Source organism: Callithrix jacchus, chromosome 8, assembly GCF_049354715.1.
Source record: "Callithrix jacchus isolate 240 chromosome 8, calJac240_pri, whole genome shotgun sequence".
NCBI lineage: Eukaryota > Metazoa > Chordata > Mammalia > Primates > Cebidae > Callithrix > Callithrix jacchus.
Window position 1 is genome coordinate 10,071,333 of NC_133509.1, and position 15,665 is coordinate 10,086,997.

Consider the following 15,665-nt stretch of genomic DNA (forward strand, 5'->3'; position numbering starts at 1 on the left):
ACTCTGAATAAGGCCATATGTGTTGTAGGTAAGAATCTGGAATATATAGGTCAGTGGGTCTCCAGGAGTTAGTTGGTGATTGGTTATAGAGAAGATAACTCCCATGTTTGCTTGGGTTGGCTGACAGGGTTGTGCTACTTTCACCAAAATGGTAATACAAGGACAAATAGAAGATTCAGAGGAGATGAGACAACTTCATGTTTTACTTTGCTGAATTTGCTATGACCACAGGGGATATCTCTTGGCCAGTGTCTAGGCAGTGGTCTCTCAAGTACCTTTGGCCCCAGCCTAGCCCTTCAGCCTCATCCTGTGCCCTCTGCCCATTAGATCTGTCCAGCCTTACCAAGCTGACTTTCCTTCACTCAATCCAGTGGTCTTTGGTTCCACATCAGCAAAAGAGTTACGATATTTCTGCTATTTGCTGGGTACCTGGGCTTCCCCTCTTCACCCCAGCTCCTAGCCCTTTGCCTAGTTTAAGTCTGCTAAGTTCCCAGGCTTTGGCTTTCATGCTGTTTCCTCAGGGAAGCCTCCCCTGCTCACTCCAGCCCCTCAACCAGATTCAATTACACCCCTAGCATATGAGCTCCCCGTGTATCTTCATAGCATTTGTCAAAATTCTAAGGAATGTATAGGTATTGGCTCATTGTCTATTGTCTTTTCCAGCCATCTACAAGAGGAAGAGACCTTTTCTATCTTGTTCACTGCCAGTAGCATCTAGTATAGTATCAGGTACACAGTAGGTGCTCACTAAATATTTATATAGTGGTTGGACAGGTGAGTAGATCTAGTACTTAGTACAGAAGTGTGGTCTGGGGATATAGATCTTGGAATTGTTAGCATACACCGTGTTAGTTGAAGCATTTGGAAGGTAAAGCTTTTAGAAATACGAGACATGGGATCTTTAAAAATATGATACGAATGCCTTACGTTAAACCAGTAAACCAAATGCACTGGATTTTAAGTGTCTGTGATGTACTTAGAGAAACAGTGACATTTTGATCAGCCTATATGAAAAGTAAGTGTGAAGCAGTGTGGTCTCGGTCTTAGGAGAAGAGTAAAAAGCAGGGTAGTTTCTTCTTGGGATAAACCAGTGCACAGTGGAAGGGAGTAACTCTTACTTTCAGTGTTATCTGTTTTGACTCAGCTTCAGTTGGTGCTGATTGTTATCATGTTAGGGCAGGTAAAGAGGGTGTATCACCTTTACCACAGTCACTAATTCATTAAAGGTTAACAGTGAAAATGTTAACGGGCTTTTTATTTACATGGTGAAATCAGTGGAATAATCTATTTATTGATTTTGGTTTCTCTGTACTTTTCAAATTTATTATGAACGCTTTTTTTTTCTTTCTTTCCTTCTCTTTTTTTTTTTTTTTTTTTTTTAAGATGGAGTTTCAATCTTGTTGCCCAGGCCTGGAGTACAATGGTGAGATCTCAGCTCACCACCAAGATCTGCCTTCTGGGTTCAAGTGGTTGTCCTGCCTCAGCCTCCCTAGTAGCTGGGATTACAGGCATGCACCACCACCTGGCTAATTTTGTGTTTTGTATTTTTAGTAGAGACAGGGTGTCTCCCTGTGGTCAGGTTGGTCTCAAACTCCTGACCTCAGGTGATTCTCCTGCCTTGGCCTCCCAAAGTGCTGGGATTATAGGCATGAGCCACTGCACCTGGCTGAACCCTTTTTTAAAGGCAAAAAAATGGACAAACAAAAGGTTTCTGGAGAGTAGGAGTACATTGACATTATATACTATAAATATATAAAGTACTAAATAAATATTTTTCCCCCTTATAGGGCATTATGCTGGTCTATGACATCACAAATGAAAAATCCTTTGACAATATTAAAAATTGGATCAGAAACATTGAAGAGGTATGTGTAGAAAGAATGGTGACATCGGACAAGAGTCCTGCTGGGTGCTTGTGAAAGGTTCCTCTGTCTCTGCAAGGCAGCTGAGCTGCTTAGAAGCAGGCCATGGGCAGGTTGGACACCTCTCTCTCTGAAGAGCGCCATAAATCTCTGGTGCTGCCAGTGTGACTGCTGGGAGGCAGAGGGACAGAGAAGTAATGTCACAAGATTTTAAGCTTTGGCCAGATATGGGAAACAGTGTAATCCTAGATCACATTTTACACATGAAGAAACTGAGACCAGAAAGAAGTTATTTGCCTGTGCTCATACAGCCGTAAAAATGAAGAACTGGCCGGGCTCAGTGGCTGACACCTGTAATCCCAGCACTTTGGGAGGCCAGGGCTGGTGGCTCACCTGAGGTCGGGAGTTCGAGACCAGCCTGACCATCATTCCGCATGGAGAAGCCCTGTCTCTAAAACAAAGTAAAACAAGGAAGAATCAGGATTAAAACATCGAGTTCCCAGCCTCTGTCCCACCATGCTGTTTGGCTAGCAACAGTATCTCTTTACGAACTGGCAACCTTTTACCCTTCTGACATTTTCTCCATCTTGGATGTTTGAAATTGTTTTAATTCCAGGATAATTGGTATTAAGATTTTTTAATGTCTTTGTCACAAGTTAAGAAAGAAATTTGACTCTGAAATAATTTTGTACACGTTTCTATTAACCTACGTGAGTTTCTTTTTTAAATAGTTCAGAATCCAGAATACCTTCTCCACTGGTTCACTCAGTACCAAGATTTTGTACTTCTTTGACCCAAACAAATATTTGGAAATTTTGTCATTAGATCACCATAAGCTTTATTTGTGTTTGTTCAGCCTTCTTTCCAAACCTCGGAATAAGGTTTGTACAGGCTCTGTGAGGGCCCTTGTGCTGTAGCTTTGCCCCTCCTCCCATCTTTAAACTTTTCTCTGAATTAGGCCTGTGTGAGTGAAAGATGATTTGTCTTATTAAATTCATGTGTTTCTGACAGGTCGGATTTGTCTATTAAGTAACGGGTTTTTCTCAGGCTGTTTTTATAGCATGCTATTTTCTCCCTGCAGCATGCCTCTTCCGATGTTGAAAGAATGATCCTGGGTAACAAATGTGATATGAATGACAAAAGACAAGTGTCAAAAGAAAGAGGGGAGAAGGTAAATGTGAATGGAATGGATAAAGGTTGGAATCTGCTCACATTAAGCATTTCTTTTCTTCATATTATTTATTATTAATTTAAGTTTTTTTTTAATCCGTGTTTTAATCCTTTTAAATTGGATATCAGCAACAAAGAGATGTAATCCATACTTGAATGGTGTGAATTAGTATTCGAGATCCAGCTCCCTATACTGCTTGGTCATGACTCATTCCTCAAGAATTTGCTAATGTTTTCTGGGAGATACAAATTGGTCCTTTCTTAGATTCCTGCAGCTTAGAGTTCAGGCTGTTTCTTCCAGATCTGTGTGAAAATGCCCATTTTTTAAGTTAAAGCAATTCATTCTTTTTGAGAAAAAAAAAAAGTTATAGGATAGGTGAAGTTTCAACAGTAAACTTTCTCCAATTCATTTTTTTCCTTAAGAATATTTTACTACACATTAGCTTTAGGTTTTATGGATAAATTCCTTGTAACTGATGAGGCCATGGATGTCATTTATACACTGTTTATGGGCATTTCTCTCTTCTGTGTCCTGTAAAGCAGAAGAGTATTTTGTACACATATTTACTTCTGCGGCAGATTCAAAATTGACTGAGAAGCTCCACTTTTTTAGTCTTGGAATTTTGCTCTAGCCTTTAAAAAAAATTATATATGCAAAATGCATTTTCTTTTCTTTATTTTTTTCTTTTTCTTGCTCTTTTGCCCAGGCTGGAGTGCAGTGGCATAATCTCAGCTCACTGCAACCTCTGCCTCCTGGGTTCAAGCAGTTCTTGTGCCTTAGCCTCCAAGAAGCTGGGATTATAAGCATGTGCCACCACACCTGGCTAATTTTTGTGTTTTTAGTAGAGACAGGGTTTTGCCATGTTGGCCAGGCTGGTCTTGAACTCCCGGGCTCAAGCAATCTACCTGCCTCGGCCTCCCAAAGTGCTGGGATTACAGGTGTGAGACACCGTGACCGGCCACATTTTGTTTTTCAATCTGACTGCAAACATTTGATGCAAACTTTTTTCCCCTAAAAACATTCATTTAATTTAAGTGTTGTAAATGAACTAGGAACTTTTTGAGGAATATGTAAGAGTTCACAGTTTGTCTCAATCAATAGAAATCAAAGCATGAATACTTTAGTATTTAAGCTTTTGTTCTATTCTGAACTCATTTATTAAAAGTTAAAAAAAAAATCATTGAAAGTCAGTATAGTTTTTTGTTTTTCATTTGAGCCGGAGTTTCACTCTTGTCACCCAGGCTGGAGTGCAAAGGCTCCATGTCGGCTCACTGCAACCTCCACCTCCCTGGTTCAAGTGATTCTCTTATCTCAGCCTCCTGAGTAGCTGGGACTACAGAAGCCTGCTGCCACACCTGGCTAATTTTTGTTTTTTTAGTAGGGACGGGGTTTCACCATGTTGGCCAGGCTGGTCTCCAACTCCTGACCTCAGGTGATCTGCCTGTCTTGGCCTCCCAAACTGCTGGGATTACAGGCGTGAGCCACTGCACCTGGCCTAAAAGTCAGCATAGTAACTGCTGGAGAATTATATTTTGGGAGCAGATAAAAGGAATGAATGAATCCCAAACTAATGGTAGTGTTACCAGTGGAGGGTCTTGACTATGAGTCATCCAGGTTCTTGGCATTTTGAGCAAAGAATTGGACAAAACACACAAACCAAGCAATGAAAGAATGAAGCCAAAAAAAGCACAGATATATTGAAATGAAAGTACACTCCACAGTGTGGGAGTGGGCTCAAGCAAGCAGCTCAAGAGCACTGGTTACAGAATTTTCTGGGGTTTAAATACCCTTTAGAAATTTCCCGTGGGTTACTTGGCTTACACCCTATGTAAATGAAGTAGTGGCTCATGACCAATCTGATTGGTTGCCCTCCACGTCCAATCAGAGGATGAAATGAAGTTACAAGGTTACATCCTACGCAGAAACTGATTGGTTGTGGGAGGGGACCAATCAGAGGTACTTTCCATTTTCAATCTGTGAGGCAGAAAAGGGGAGGACGTTGCAAAAGGGAGTACCCCCTGTTCTTTTGTTACTTGGGCGTGGAAGGCTGGGGTTTTTCTTTTTCTTTAGTTGTAGGAAGTCAGTGTGAATTGGCCTTAGGTTCCCTGCCTCCAGACCCTATTCTCCTGCCTTGGGAGGGTGGGTATTTATCCCATATTAGAGAACTGAAAGTGCAAAAAAAGATAAATACTGAAATTATTATTTTATTTTATTTATTTATTTTTGAGATGGAGTCTCTCTCTGTCACCCAGGCTGGAATGCAGTGGGGTAATCTTGACTCACTCCAACCTCCGCCTCCCGGGTTCAAGCGATTCTCCTGCCTCAGCCCCCTGAGTAGCTGGGACTACAGCCACATGCCACCATGCCTGACTAATTTTTTTATTTTTTAGTAGAGACGGGGTTTCACTGTGTTAGCCAGGATGGTCTCGATCTCCTGACCTTGAGATCTGCCCACCTCGGCCTCCCAAAGTGCTGGGATTACAGCCATGAGCCACCACTCCCGGACTTAAATTGTGTTTTTAATGGAAGTTGTGCCATGTTTCGTATGATGATTATGTTAAATTCTTAAATTCCAAATACGGTAGAAGAACACAAAGAAATATGAGAACCACAGGAATTCTGAATTCTGAAACCTTTGGGACTTTGACAGCCTAAGAAATATAAATGCATTGTATGTTCAAGCAGCTTTTGCTAAACTGAAATATTTCTATTTGCCTTTCAGCTGGCAATTGACTATGGGATTAAATTCTTGGAGACAAGTGCAAAATCCAGTACAAATGTAGAAGAGGTAAGAAGGAAGCCTTTGGTGACTTGCTATGGAGCAGCACCGCTGCTTAGGTGCCTGTGTTCAAACAGCTCTCAAAGCCTTGGCATTTTCTGACCTATTGAATGCCTTTTGTTGACCCACCTCCACTCTGTACTCTTTTGTGCTTCTGATTTTTATGTAGACGCTGGGGTCGAATTCCTAGCATCTAGCCTCCATCTGGGTTATATTAGATTGTGCAGTTAAGATTCACAGGATAGAAGGTAGGAGTTCAGTTTTGCTTTGTTTGGGCAGCTGGAAATCCTGGACTAGAAGACCAACCAGTGTGCTGTGCTCATTCACGTCATCCTGTGTGCCTGCAGCACAAGAGTTATTCACTTTCAGGGCTGTGCACTCTCAAGGGAGAGTTAAAGTGTTAGTTTATTGGGCATATTCCCTTAGTATACACATTTGAGGTAGATTAAGCACAATAAATTGTAACATAGTGGCATTTAGTAGAAATACGAAAGAGTATTTATCAGAGAGTGGCTCTAATAAATTTTCACTAAATTGGCTGTTAAGGAAAAACAAACCATCTGAAGTCTTACAAGAATAGATTTTCCTCAATACCTGATGTAGATGATCGGTTGATGGGTGCAGCAAACCCCCATGGCACATGTATACCTATGTGACAAACCTGCATGTTCTGCACATGTATCCCAGGACAGAAAGAGAGAGAGAGAGAGACGGGAGGGAAGGAAGGAAAGAGAGAAAGAAAGGAAAGAAAGAAAAAGAAAGAGCAAAAAAGAAAAGGGAGAGAAAGAGAGAGAAGAAAGGAAAGAAAGAAAAGGTAGATTAAGTTTTCACCAAAAAGAACTGTTGAGAGATAGAGAGAGAGAGAGAGAGAAAGAAAGAAGGAAAGAAAGAAGGAAGGAAGGAATAGGTTTTCTTCACCAAAAGAAGAACTGTTGATACTTTCTTTTCTCTCTCTCTCTCTCTTTTTTTTTTTTTTTTTTGAGATAGACTCTTACTCTGCTGGAGTGCAGTGGCAGGATCTCGGCTCACTGCAGCCTCTGCCTCCCTGGTTCAAGCAATTCTGCCTCAGCCTCCTGAGTAGCTGGGATTACAGGCACGTGCCACCACACCCAGCTGATTTTTGTATTTTTAGTAGAGACAGGGTTTCGCCATGTTGGCCAGGATGGTCTTGATCTCTTGACCTTGTGATACCCACTTTGGCCTCCCAAAGTGCTGGGATTACAGGTGTGAGCCACTGCACCTGGCCATGTTTGTATTTTTAATAGCAATGGATTTCACCATGTTGGCCAGGCTGGTCTCAAACTCCTGACCTCAGGTGATCCACCCGCCTCAGCCTCCCAAAGTGCTGGGATTACAGGCATGAACCACCATGCCTGGCCTGATATTTTCCATTTTTTTTTTTTTTTTTTTTTTTTGAGATGGAGTCTTGCTCCGTCTCCAGGCTGGAGTACAGTGGCATGATCTCTGCTCACTGCAACCTCCGTCTCCCAGGTTCAAGTGATTCCCCTGCCTCAGCTTCCCGAGTAGCTGAAACTACAGGCATGCACCATCACACCTGGCTAATTTTTTTTTGTATTTTAGTAGAGACGAGGTTTCACCGTGGCCAGGATGGTCTCGATCTCCTGATCCGCCCACCTCGGCCTCACAAAGTGCTGGGATTCCAGGCGTGAGCCACCATGCCCATCCCAATATTTTCTTTTTTATAAAAACATTTTTTTGAACTGATGATAAAAATAATACATTTAATTTACATGTGATATGTGTTAATACATGTAATTCTCTTAATAATATTGATGGTCTCATAAACATTTAATTTCCTAGGTTACTCACTGTTCATCATAACTTAATGGTTAAAAATCGAGACCTACATGACTTCATTAGCTGGTGGACACTGATCAGAACTTTTTCCTTGTTTTAAATAACAGTTATTTGTTTAGGTTGGCCAGTGGGTGTTAGGAAACAGGAAGCCTCTACTGATTTATTTACACAAGCTTAGATAAGCAGAAATATGCTTCCCTCTACTTGCTACAAAAGGATTTCCCGCCATTAAAAATACTCCAAGTTAAAAATGAGCAAAAGATCTGAATAGATTTTTCTCGAAAGAAGACAAACAAATGGCCAGCAGGTATATGAAAAAATGCCCAACATCGCTAATCATCAGGGCAACGCATATCAAAACTGCAGTGAGCTACCATCTCACCCCAGTTAAAATGGCTTTTATCAAAGAGATAGCCAATAACAAATCCTAGTGTAGAGAAAGGGAAACTCTCATATACTGTGGGTAGGAATGTAAATTATTACAGCCACTATGGAGAACAGTCAGAAAACTAAAAATAGAACTGCCATATGATCCAGCAGTCTCACTACTGGTGGGTATTTACCCAAAAGAAAGGAAATCCGTATATCAACCTAAGTGTCCATCAGTGGATGAATGGACAAAGAAAATGCGGTATATATACCCAGTGGAATACTATTCAGCCATAAAAAAGAATGAAATCCTATCATTTGCAGCAGTATGGATTCATACTGGGAGCTGCCTGACCTGCTTATTCTAGCCAGGCATACAGATGGCCACTGCTTTGCCAGACCTTTGAATCAGTGTCGTTAAGCTCATCGGTGACGAGTTTGACAGTGAGGCACTGGCAGTGAGTAATAATAGTAGTTGTCACATTGTTTTTATTTGATTGGGTTGGAAATAATCCTTTTTGTGAAGAATTTTTGGGGATCAGGAGTGTTGGGAACAAAGAGGCTGACATAACAGTGGGTTTAGCATGGAGATAAATGAAGACTCTTTAACAGTTCTTGGCTTTGTAGAAAAATAAAGTGACGATAGGTTTTAAAAATACTTGGTTTGTATCAAGAGATATCATGGATAAATTATCACCAAGATTAATCAGATTCGCCCTCTTTTTGAACTGACTTCCATGGTGGGGAATTTAGCTGAGAGCTCCAGGAGCTGCTGGGATTTTGGAGTGTTCAGACACAGAAGATTATACATATTTAGGTATAAAAGTGAGAGCAATTTGAAAGAAAAGGTCAGAAATAAAAAGTAGAGATTTTTGTGAAGACAGATATTAGAACTATAGGATAATACATAATTATTCTTTCACTCATTATACCAGATATTCAGCGTCTCCTGGGTCAGCACTGTGCCCTGCTCTAGGGTCATGGGGTAGCTTAGACAGAGCTTCCATCCTGTTTTTGGTGTACTGAGGAAGTTACTCGTGACTCAGCAAGTGTGTTACTGTGATAGATTACATGTGATATACATGAAGGAGATATTTGATGAATGAATGATAGTTTGATAACATTGGAAAATGTTTATGATACAATCTCAAAAGAGTAAACACGTGCTAACTATGATTACAATTGTTATTTTCTTAATGTAAAACTTTCAAGTGGTATATTTATAGTGAAATAATGTTAGGCATGGTGGCTCACACCTGTAGTCCCAGCTACTCAGGAGACTGAGGTGGGAGGATTGCTTGAGCCCAGGAGTTCCAATCCAGCCAGGGCAACATAGCAAGACCCCATCTATGGGGGAAGGGGAATAAATATATATAGTGAATATATTTTTATATATATATAAAATGTTTTGTTTTACCTACAGGCATTTTTTACACTTGCACGAGATATAATGACAAAACTCAACAGAAAAATGGTTTGTATCACTTATAATTTTTATTTCCATTATGCTCTTTATTTGGCATTTGATGAAAAGGATAGGTCTAATTATAATATATTCACATAAAACTCAGTTTTTTCCTGACTCAAATACTCATTTGGTTGAACTCTGATTCTTAGTTCTGTTTATTGAGGATTCTTATTTCTGAACTGCAGCTGTTTCAGTTCTTTCATCTGGCTCTTTAAGTGATCTTTAATTGAATTTTGATGAAAATAATGAAAATAGTAATAGCACAAATTACATTTTTGCCATCAAGTTATCCAGTTCAGTTTTCACGTGACAGATATTTATATCTACGTAACTATGACCTTGAAGTTGCTAAAGTTTGCTTAAATTTGAAACTGTCTCAGTGACAAATTATTAAGACAACCTTGAAAGGCTTTTTTATCCTGAGTCCTTAGTATAATTGCACGCTATATACTACTCATTTTTCTTACCTCTAACAGAATTGTCTATGTCAGTATCTTAACATTGTTTCCATCATTATCTTTGAAACTGTACACTCCATTGCAACTAGAAATAGAAGCTTCCTATCTAATATATTATTGATATAAAAGCTGCTATTGTAAGGGGATTTTCCTCTTTTCAATTCACCATTTCCAAAGAAAAAGACAACATTGGTGCTTAAGTAGTTCCCTTTCTAATAAAATACTCCAGGGAATGAATACACATTTCACTAGAATATACATTTCACATGATCTGGTTAGTTATTTTCTTTTTTTTTTTTTTTTTTTATGGTAACTGAGGTCAAACCATGAAACTTTTATTTCCTTGGTAACTTTATCTTCTATTTCTCAGAATGACAGCAATTCAGCAGGAGCAGGTGGACCAGTGAAAATAACAGAAAACCGATCAAAGAAGACCAGTTTCTTTCGTTGTTCGCTACTTTGATGAACTCTTTCTGAGAGACTGCAGCACACCTAGAGGGCCCTTTCCTGCTTCTCTGAAAGCACAGGTCACCCAGCCTCAGAATCACACCTCCTGGCTGCTGCTGAGAGCACCACTGAGCTTAGACCTCTCGACACAGAATGCCAAGTGGATTCCGGCCTCATGGCCTAGCAAAAGAACAGGCTCCTTTCTTCAAACATGGAAGCAGTGAAGTGGAGACACATGCAGGACCTAACTTGTATTTTCCTTGTTTTATTACCTGTCGCAGAAGCTGTTACCTTTCTTTTTCACTTTGCACATCAGCGTTAGTTACCCTTTCCCTATTTCAGCACAATCTTAGACTCACATTTGCACACTTTTGTGTCACGAAGTTCTGGGCAAATTTGTACATTTGGTGATGTTAAAAGCAGAGCATTTAGAGCAGAGGTTAATATACTAAAATTAAAGGGTGCTTGGTCTGGTTCATAAGGTCAAATATGACTACCTTGGTAGCATTTATTTAAGGGCTTTTTCTTGAAGAAAAATCATTAAATTCATTTTTAAAATTTACCGAAATGCCCATCTAGTCATCAAAGGCCACAGTTTCTTTATTTCTTCAGATCGTTAAGAGCTTTGCCTCATCCCTGACCTGTTTGCCAGAGTCTGGGTAGCTGAACGAATCACTTTTTTAAAATGATTACCTCTGCCTGATCTATAGAAACTGCATTTGAAAATAATCACAATCTCGTTTTTCCTTGGGGTTTGTATTTGCTATTCTTTCTCATGTCTGACTTACTGTAATCATTCAGTTACTTAAAACTGACAGCATATTTGAACATTATTATCTGTTTCTATCTGTGAACTTCTTGAGCTGAAGTTTTATGCGGGCTGAGAGATGAACCATTTAGAGTTTGAGTGCAGCATCTGACTGCGGTTCTGTCAATAGGATATGTAACATATTTTTTCTTAGCTTCATTCCTTAGCTGACTGGTTTAGTTGTAATACCAAATTCCGACCATAATCCCTGTCCACAAAAGTTAACAAGAGTTAGGTAGATGTTAGTTTGCATAACAAGATGTTGTAGGTGTTAGTTTATGGAAAGCTTACCTGTAGAGAGGGAGATTAACTTGTTGATACAAACTTAATAGAGCTAGCTCTTGGTAATGGTGAAAATAGTGATTTTTGGTTGTTTTTATTTAGGGGGTATTTTTAGAAATAAAAGTACTTAGACCTAGTGCCGCCTCTAGGAAAACTCTTTTCATTAGAGAAAATAGGACCAAGGTTTCAGTTTTAAAGCAGCTGTTGTTGGATGTGTAGAACCCAGTTCCACCCGTTCAGTTCATTGTTACAGAACTTAGTCCAGTCATTTGGGCTACAGCCAACCACAAGCTTAGTTGCCTTTTTCAACAAACACTGGCACTGGTATACTTTTTGTAGATGGAACCATCGCGAGGTATTTAGTGTTAACTTACACAGCAAATTCAGATCACTATGTCATGGCTGTTACTCCAGCCTTCAGTGTCCCAGCACAGCAAGGGATGATACAGAGGGGATGAGGGAAATGAGTTCTGTTCGTTATTCTTCCTGGCATACCTGCTTTGCTTCACGAAGGCTACTATCATGCTGGATAGGAACAGGAGATGGAAACAGAAAGGGATTGCTTCTTACCACAGAGAGTTCTCTTCAAATTAAGATGCGGCATTAGAATGCTTGGACCAGTCAATCTTTCACACTTATTTGAAAATATAGGAAGAATTTAGCAGCTGCAAATATTCCCAGGCTATTTTTAATAGACATATTAACTTGTTAACAAATTTCAGCCTCTGTCATTTTTTTTTTGGTAATTACCTATAGGCTTAAAAGTCATCCATTGCTGTTCTAGTATAATTAGTAGTTCTGTCATTGAAAGTTGATTGTAATTTTACTGTCTTAAAATTAAATACATTTTCAAAAGGAAAACATACTTTTTTAGAAACATCTTATATTTACTATTTCCTGAAAAAAATCCAAGCAGTTAAGCTTTCTGGATGGTAAAAAAGTACTTTCTAAAAGACAAGTGCTATGACACCATGTATGAATGTAATTCTCTCAGTAATTTACCTCTGACTATTTGGTGTCTTAACACTTTGGTTTATATAATCTCAGGGTTGTCTGCAAACCAAAACTGACATATTCTGTGGTTAGCTTTTGTTATTATTTTTAACATAATGCTTTGATTTGGTTGTATTTCTTTTTTCTTCTTTTGTCTTATATGGATTAATAACTAGTCTCCATGAACTTCACTTGAAAGAGCCTGTAAAAGTTAGAAGAGTCTAAAAGTGCTCTTTGAAGTAGCAGCGCATTGGGAGGATATGCTCTGTTATTTAGAAATAAATCGTCCTTGCTATTTTCTTACATTTAGCTTTGCTAAATTGTATATACATTGAGCTAAGACCTTAGGAAATTCACTTTCTGCATGGTAAAATGACCCAATAAATATTCCCCTTTGCTTAATAATGTACATATAGTGCATTATTTTTTCTATTTGTAGATGAATTTAATGACAGATAATTGTCTGTTCCCTGCTGAAACTGAAGAAATCTAGTTTTTTGTGAACCTTTTTGTGGTCTTATGGATACGGTACCTGAAGATTTTTGCAGCAGTATTAGAAGGTCAGTGGCTGCACTTTATTATCAGTGTATTACTTTTTGACCATGGTTGGACTAGACCTTTCAAGTAGAGTTGGAGGGTATCAGACAGTGAAAATGTGCTGTAACTAAGTAGCATGTAAATCAGTTGATTGTAAAATGTTTCACTGGGAACTTATTTTAGCTATATTTTACTTCAGACGGATTATGATAAAATAATCTACCTGTGCATCAGTTAGTAGGTGCTGCAGGGTTTCTTACTATTTACATAAACATTTTGTGCAGTCTTTGTTATAAATTTTCAGAGGACTACTCTTTACTTTGAAGGACTATTTTTCAATTATACCTCATTTAGCTAACGAGTATTCTCATACCTGGTAGAAAAACAGTGAGCCAGCCTTTAAGCATCTAACAAAATTTAGATTGTTTTGTTTTGAACTGAAGACATCATTGGGAAAAGTAGGAATTACTAGTTTAGAATAGAGCATACATGTCATATCTAGTAGCTTAAAAAATGTATTATCTCCCTGCCTCCATTAATAAATTTAGCTGTGCAATATAGGTGCGTTTTTGCAGAAGTTTCTAAGTAAGAGATTATAACTCCATTCTACAGGTTCTGATGCTGTGAGTCTGTATTAAGGCTTCTAAAGCTTTTCCTGTGATCAGTAGGTGACACATCTAAGCAGACGTTCTTTTCAAGTTCATGACTTAGATTCCTTTACAAATTTAGTTGTCAGTCTTTAAAGATGAGCTTCTAAGCTTAAAAATTTAAAACCACGTTTCTTATGTTGGTTTACTTACTGTAAATTTTAAGCACTCATTTCTGCAATCAGGTTTCTTCGATTTTTTTTTTTTTTAACAGAAAAGACATTCCTTTTCCCCTGTTACATCCAAAGGGAGTGCAGGGGTAGGCAGAAAGGAATGTCTAAAAATGAAATCCCTTGATATAGAGGGACCTAGACAGACAGGATATGCTAAAAGAATTTCAAATTCTAGCACAATTTTAGAGTAGAATCAGTCTTTTTTTTTTTAGACTAATAAAATTAATGGCTGTCATGTTCACTATGAAAAAATCTAAATGGCTGAAATGTAGAGAAATAAAGATTAGCAAACAATTATTTTAGGGATATTTTCAGATTTTACTTCATTTCTTGAAATGCGTGTGCCATATGCAATTGCATTTCTTGTGCCAATAAACTAATAGAACTTACCTTTCTTACCTTTCTAAAAAATGTGAATTTAGTAGTTCATTTCTGTGGCCTTACAGGTGGGTTTTACTTTTGTTTGCAGCTGACACTGCAGTTCCTCTCATGCAAACTACCATAAACTATTTGATGAAAATCATGCCCCTAATGGAAGCTCTCTAGTTTTCCCTATAATTATTCTACTGTACAAGTTTAAACATATTTTATTTTTGCTCCAATGGCTTAATGTGAAAAGCTCCTGCAGATAAGTGGACCCGTCACGTGGTTAATCTTGTTTAAGCCAATTCATTAACTGTGTACTGATACTGATGCTGTGTTTTTTTTTACATGGATTTCATTCCAGGTGAACTTTTTTTTTATAATAATGTTCGTCTAAAATAAAAACTACATAATGAAAATGAAAATACTCATGACTCTGAAATGGACTGCACATTTTAAAAATAAATGTTTCTGCAAATTTGGGCCAGGCGTGGTGGCTCACGCCTATGGTCCTGGCACTTTGGGAGGCTGGGGCGGGTTTATCACTTGAGGTTGAGAGTTAGAAACCAGCCTGGCCAGTGTGGTGAGACCCCCATCTCTACGACAAAATTACAAAATATGAAAATTAGCCCAGAATGGCTGTGCACGCCTGTGGGCCCAGCTGCTCAGGAAACTGAGGTTGGAGAATCTCTTGGACTCAGGAGATGGAGGTTGCCATGAGCTGGGATTGGGCCATTGCACCCCAGCCTGGGTGATGGAGTGAGACCCTGTCTCAGAAAAAAAAATAAAATGAAATAAAAAGTTTCTGCAATTTGATAGGTGTATGTTTCAAACCATGGCAGACTTGAGATTATTTTAGCAAACGTTATATCTGACCCAGGGTTGTTTAAAGACCTGGAAAAATAGGTCAGGCACGGTGGCTCACACCTGTAATCCCAGCACTTTGGGAGGCCAAGGCGGGCAGATTACCTGAGGTCAGGAGTTTGAAACCGGCCTGACCAACATGGAGAAACCCCGTCTCAACTAAAATACAAAATTAGTTGGGCATGGTGGTGCATGCCTGTAATCCCAGCTACTTGGGATGCTGAGGCAAGAGAATGGCTTGAACCCAGGAGGCAAAGGTTGCAGTGAGGCAAGGTCGTGCCACTGCACTCCAGTTTGAGCAACAAGAGTGAAACTCTGTCTCAAAAGAAAAAAAAGGCCTAGAAGATCCCCTGTTCATCATACTTAGCTCAGCATACGTTGAGGTTAGAACCCGCAGCTTTAAATTGATCACCCTTTGTAGACTTTGCAAATTTAGTTTCTGTTTCTGTTGTTTTGTCTTCACTTTTAAAAATGCAGTTTTGTGTGTGTGTGTGTGTGTGTGTGTGTGTGTGTGTGTGTGTAGATGGAGCCCTTCTCTATCACCCAGGCGGGAGTGCAATGGCACAATCTCAGCTTACTGCAACCTCCACCTCCCAGGTTCAAGCGATTTTCCTGCCTCAGCCTCC

The 15,665-nt window shown here is 39.2% G+C and overlaps 1 protein-coding gene across 2 annotated transcripts in view; it reads left to right on the top strand.

Moving 5' to 3' along the window:
• The window catches only part of RAB8B (RAB8B, member RAS oncogene family), a 77,486-nt gene extending 62,886 nt beyond the window's left edge, over window positions 1-14,600 (top strand). The window contains exons 4-8 of one of the 2 annotated variants that reach the window (XM_002753209.7): window positions 1,788-1,865; window positions 2,944-3,033; window positions 5,756-5,821; window positions 9,423-9,473; window positions 10,296-14,600. In XM_002753209.7, the coding sequence (XP_002753255.3) occupies window positions 1,788-1,865; window positions 2,944-3,033; window positions 5,756-5,821; window positions 9,423-9,473; window positions 10,296-10,388 (378 nt within the window). In that variant the 3' untranslated portion in view covers window positions 10,389-14,600. The remainder of the gene's footprint in view (window positions 1-1,787; window positions 1,866-2,943; window positions 3,034-5,755; window positions 5,822-9,422; window positions 9,474-10,295) is intronic. The other variant, XM_078333318.1, reaches the window with a different exon arrangement.
• Window positions 14,601-15,665: the final 1,065 nt, after the last annotated feature.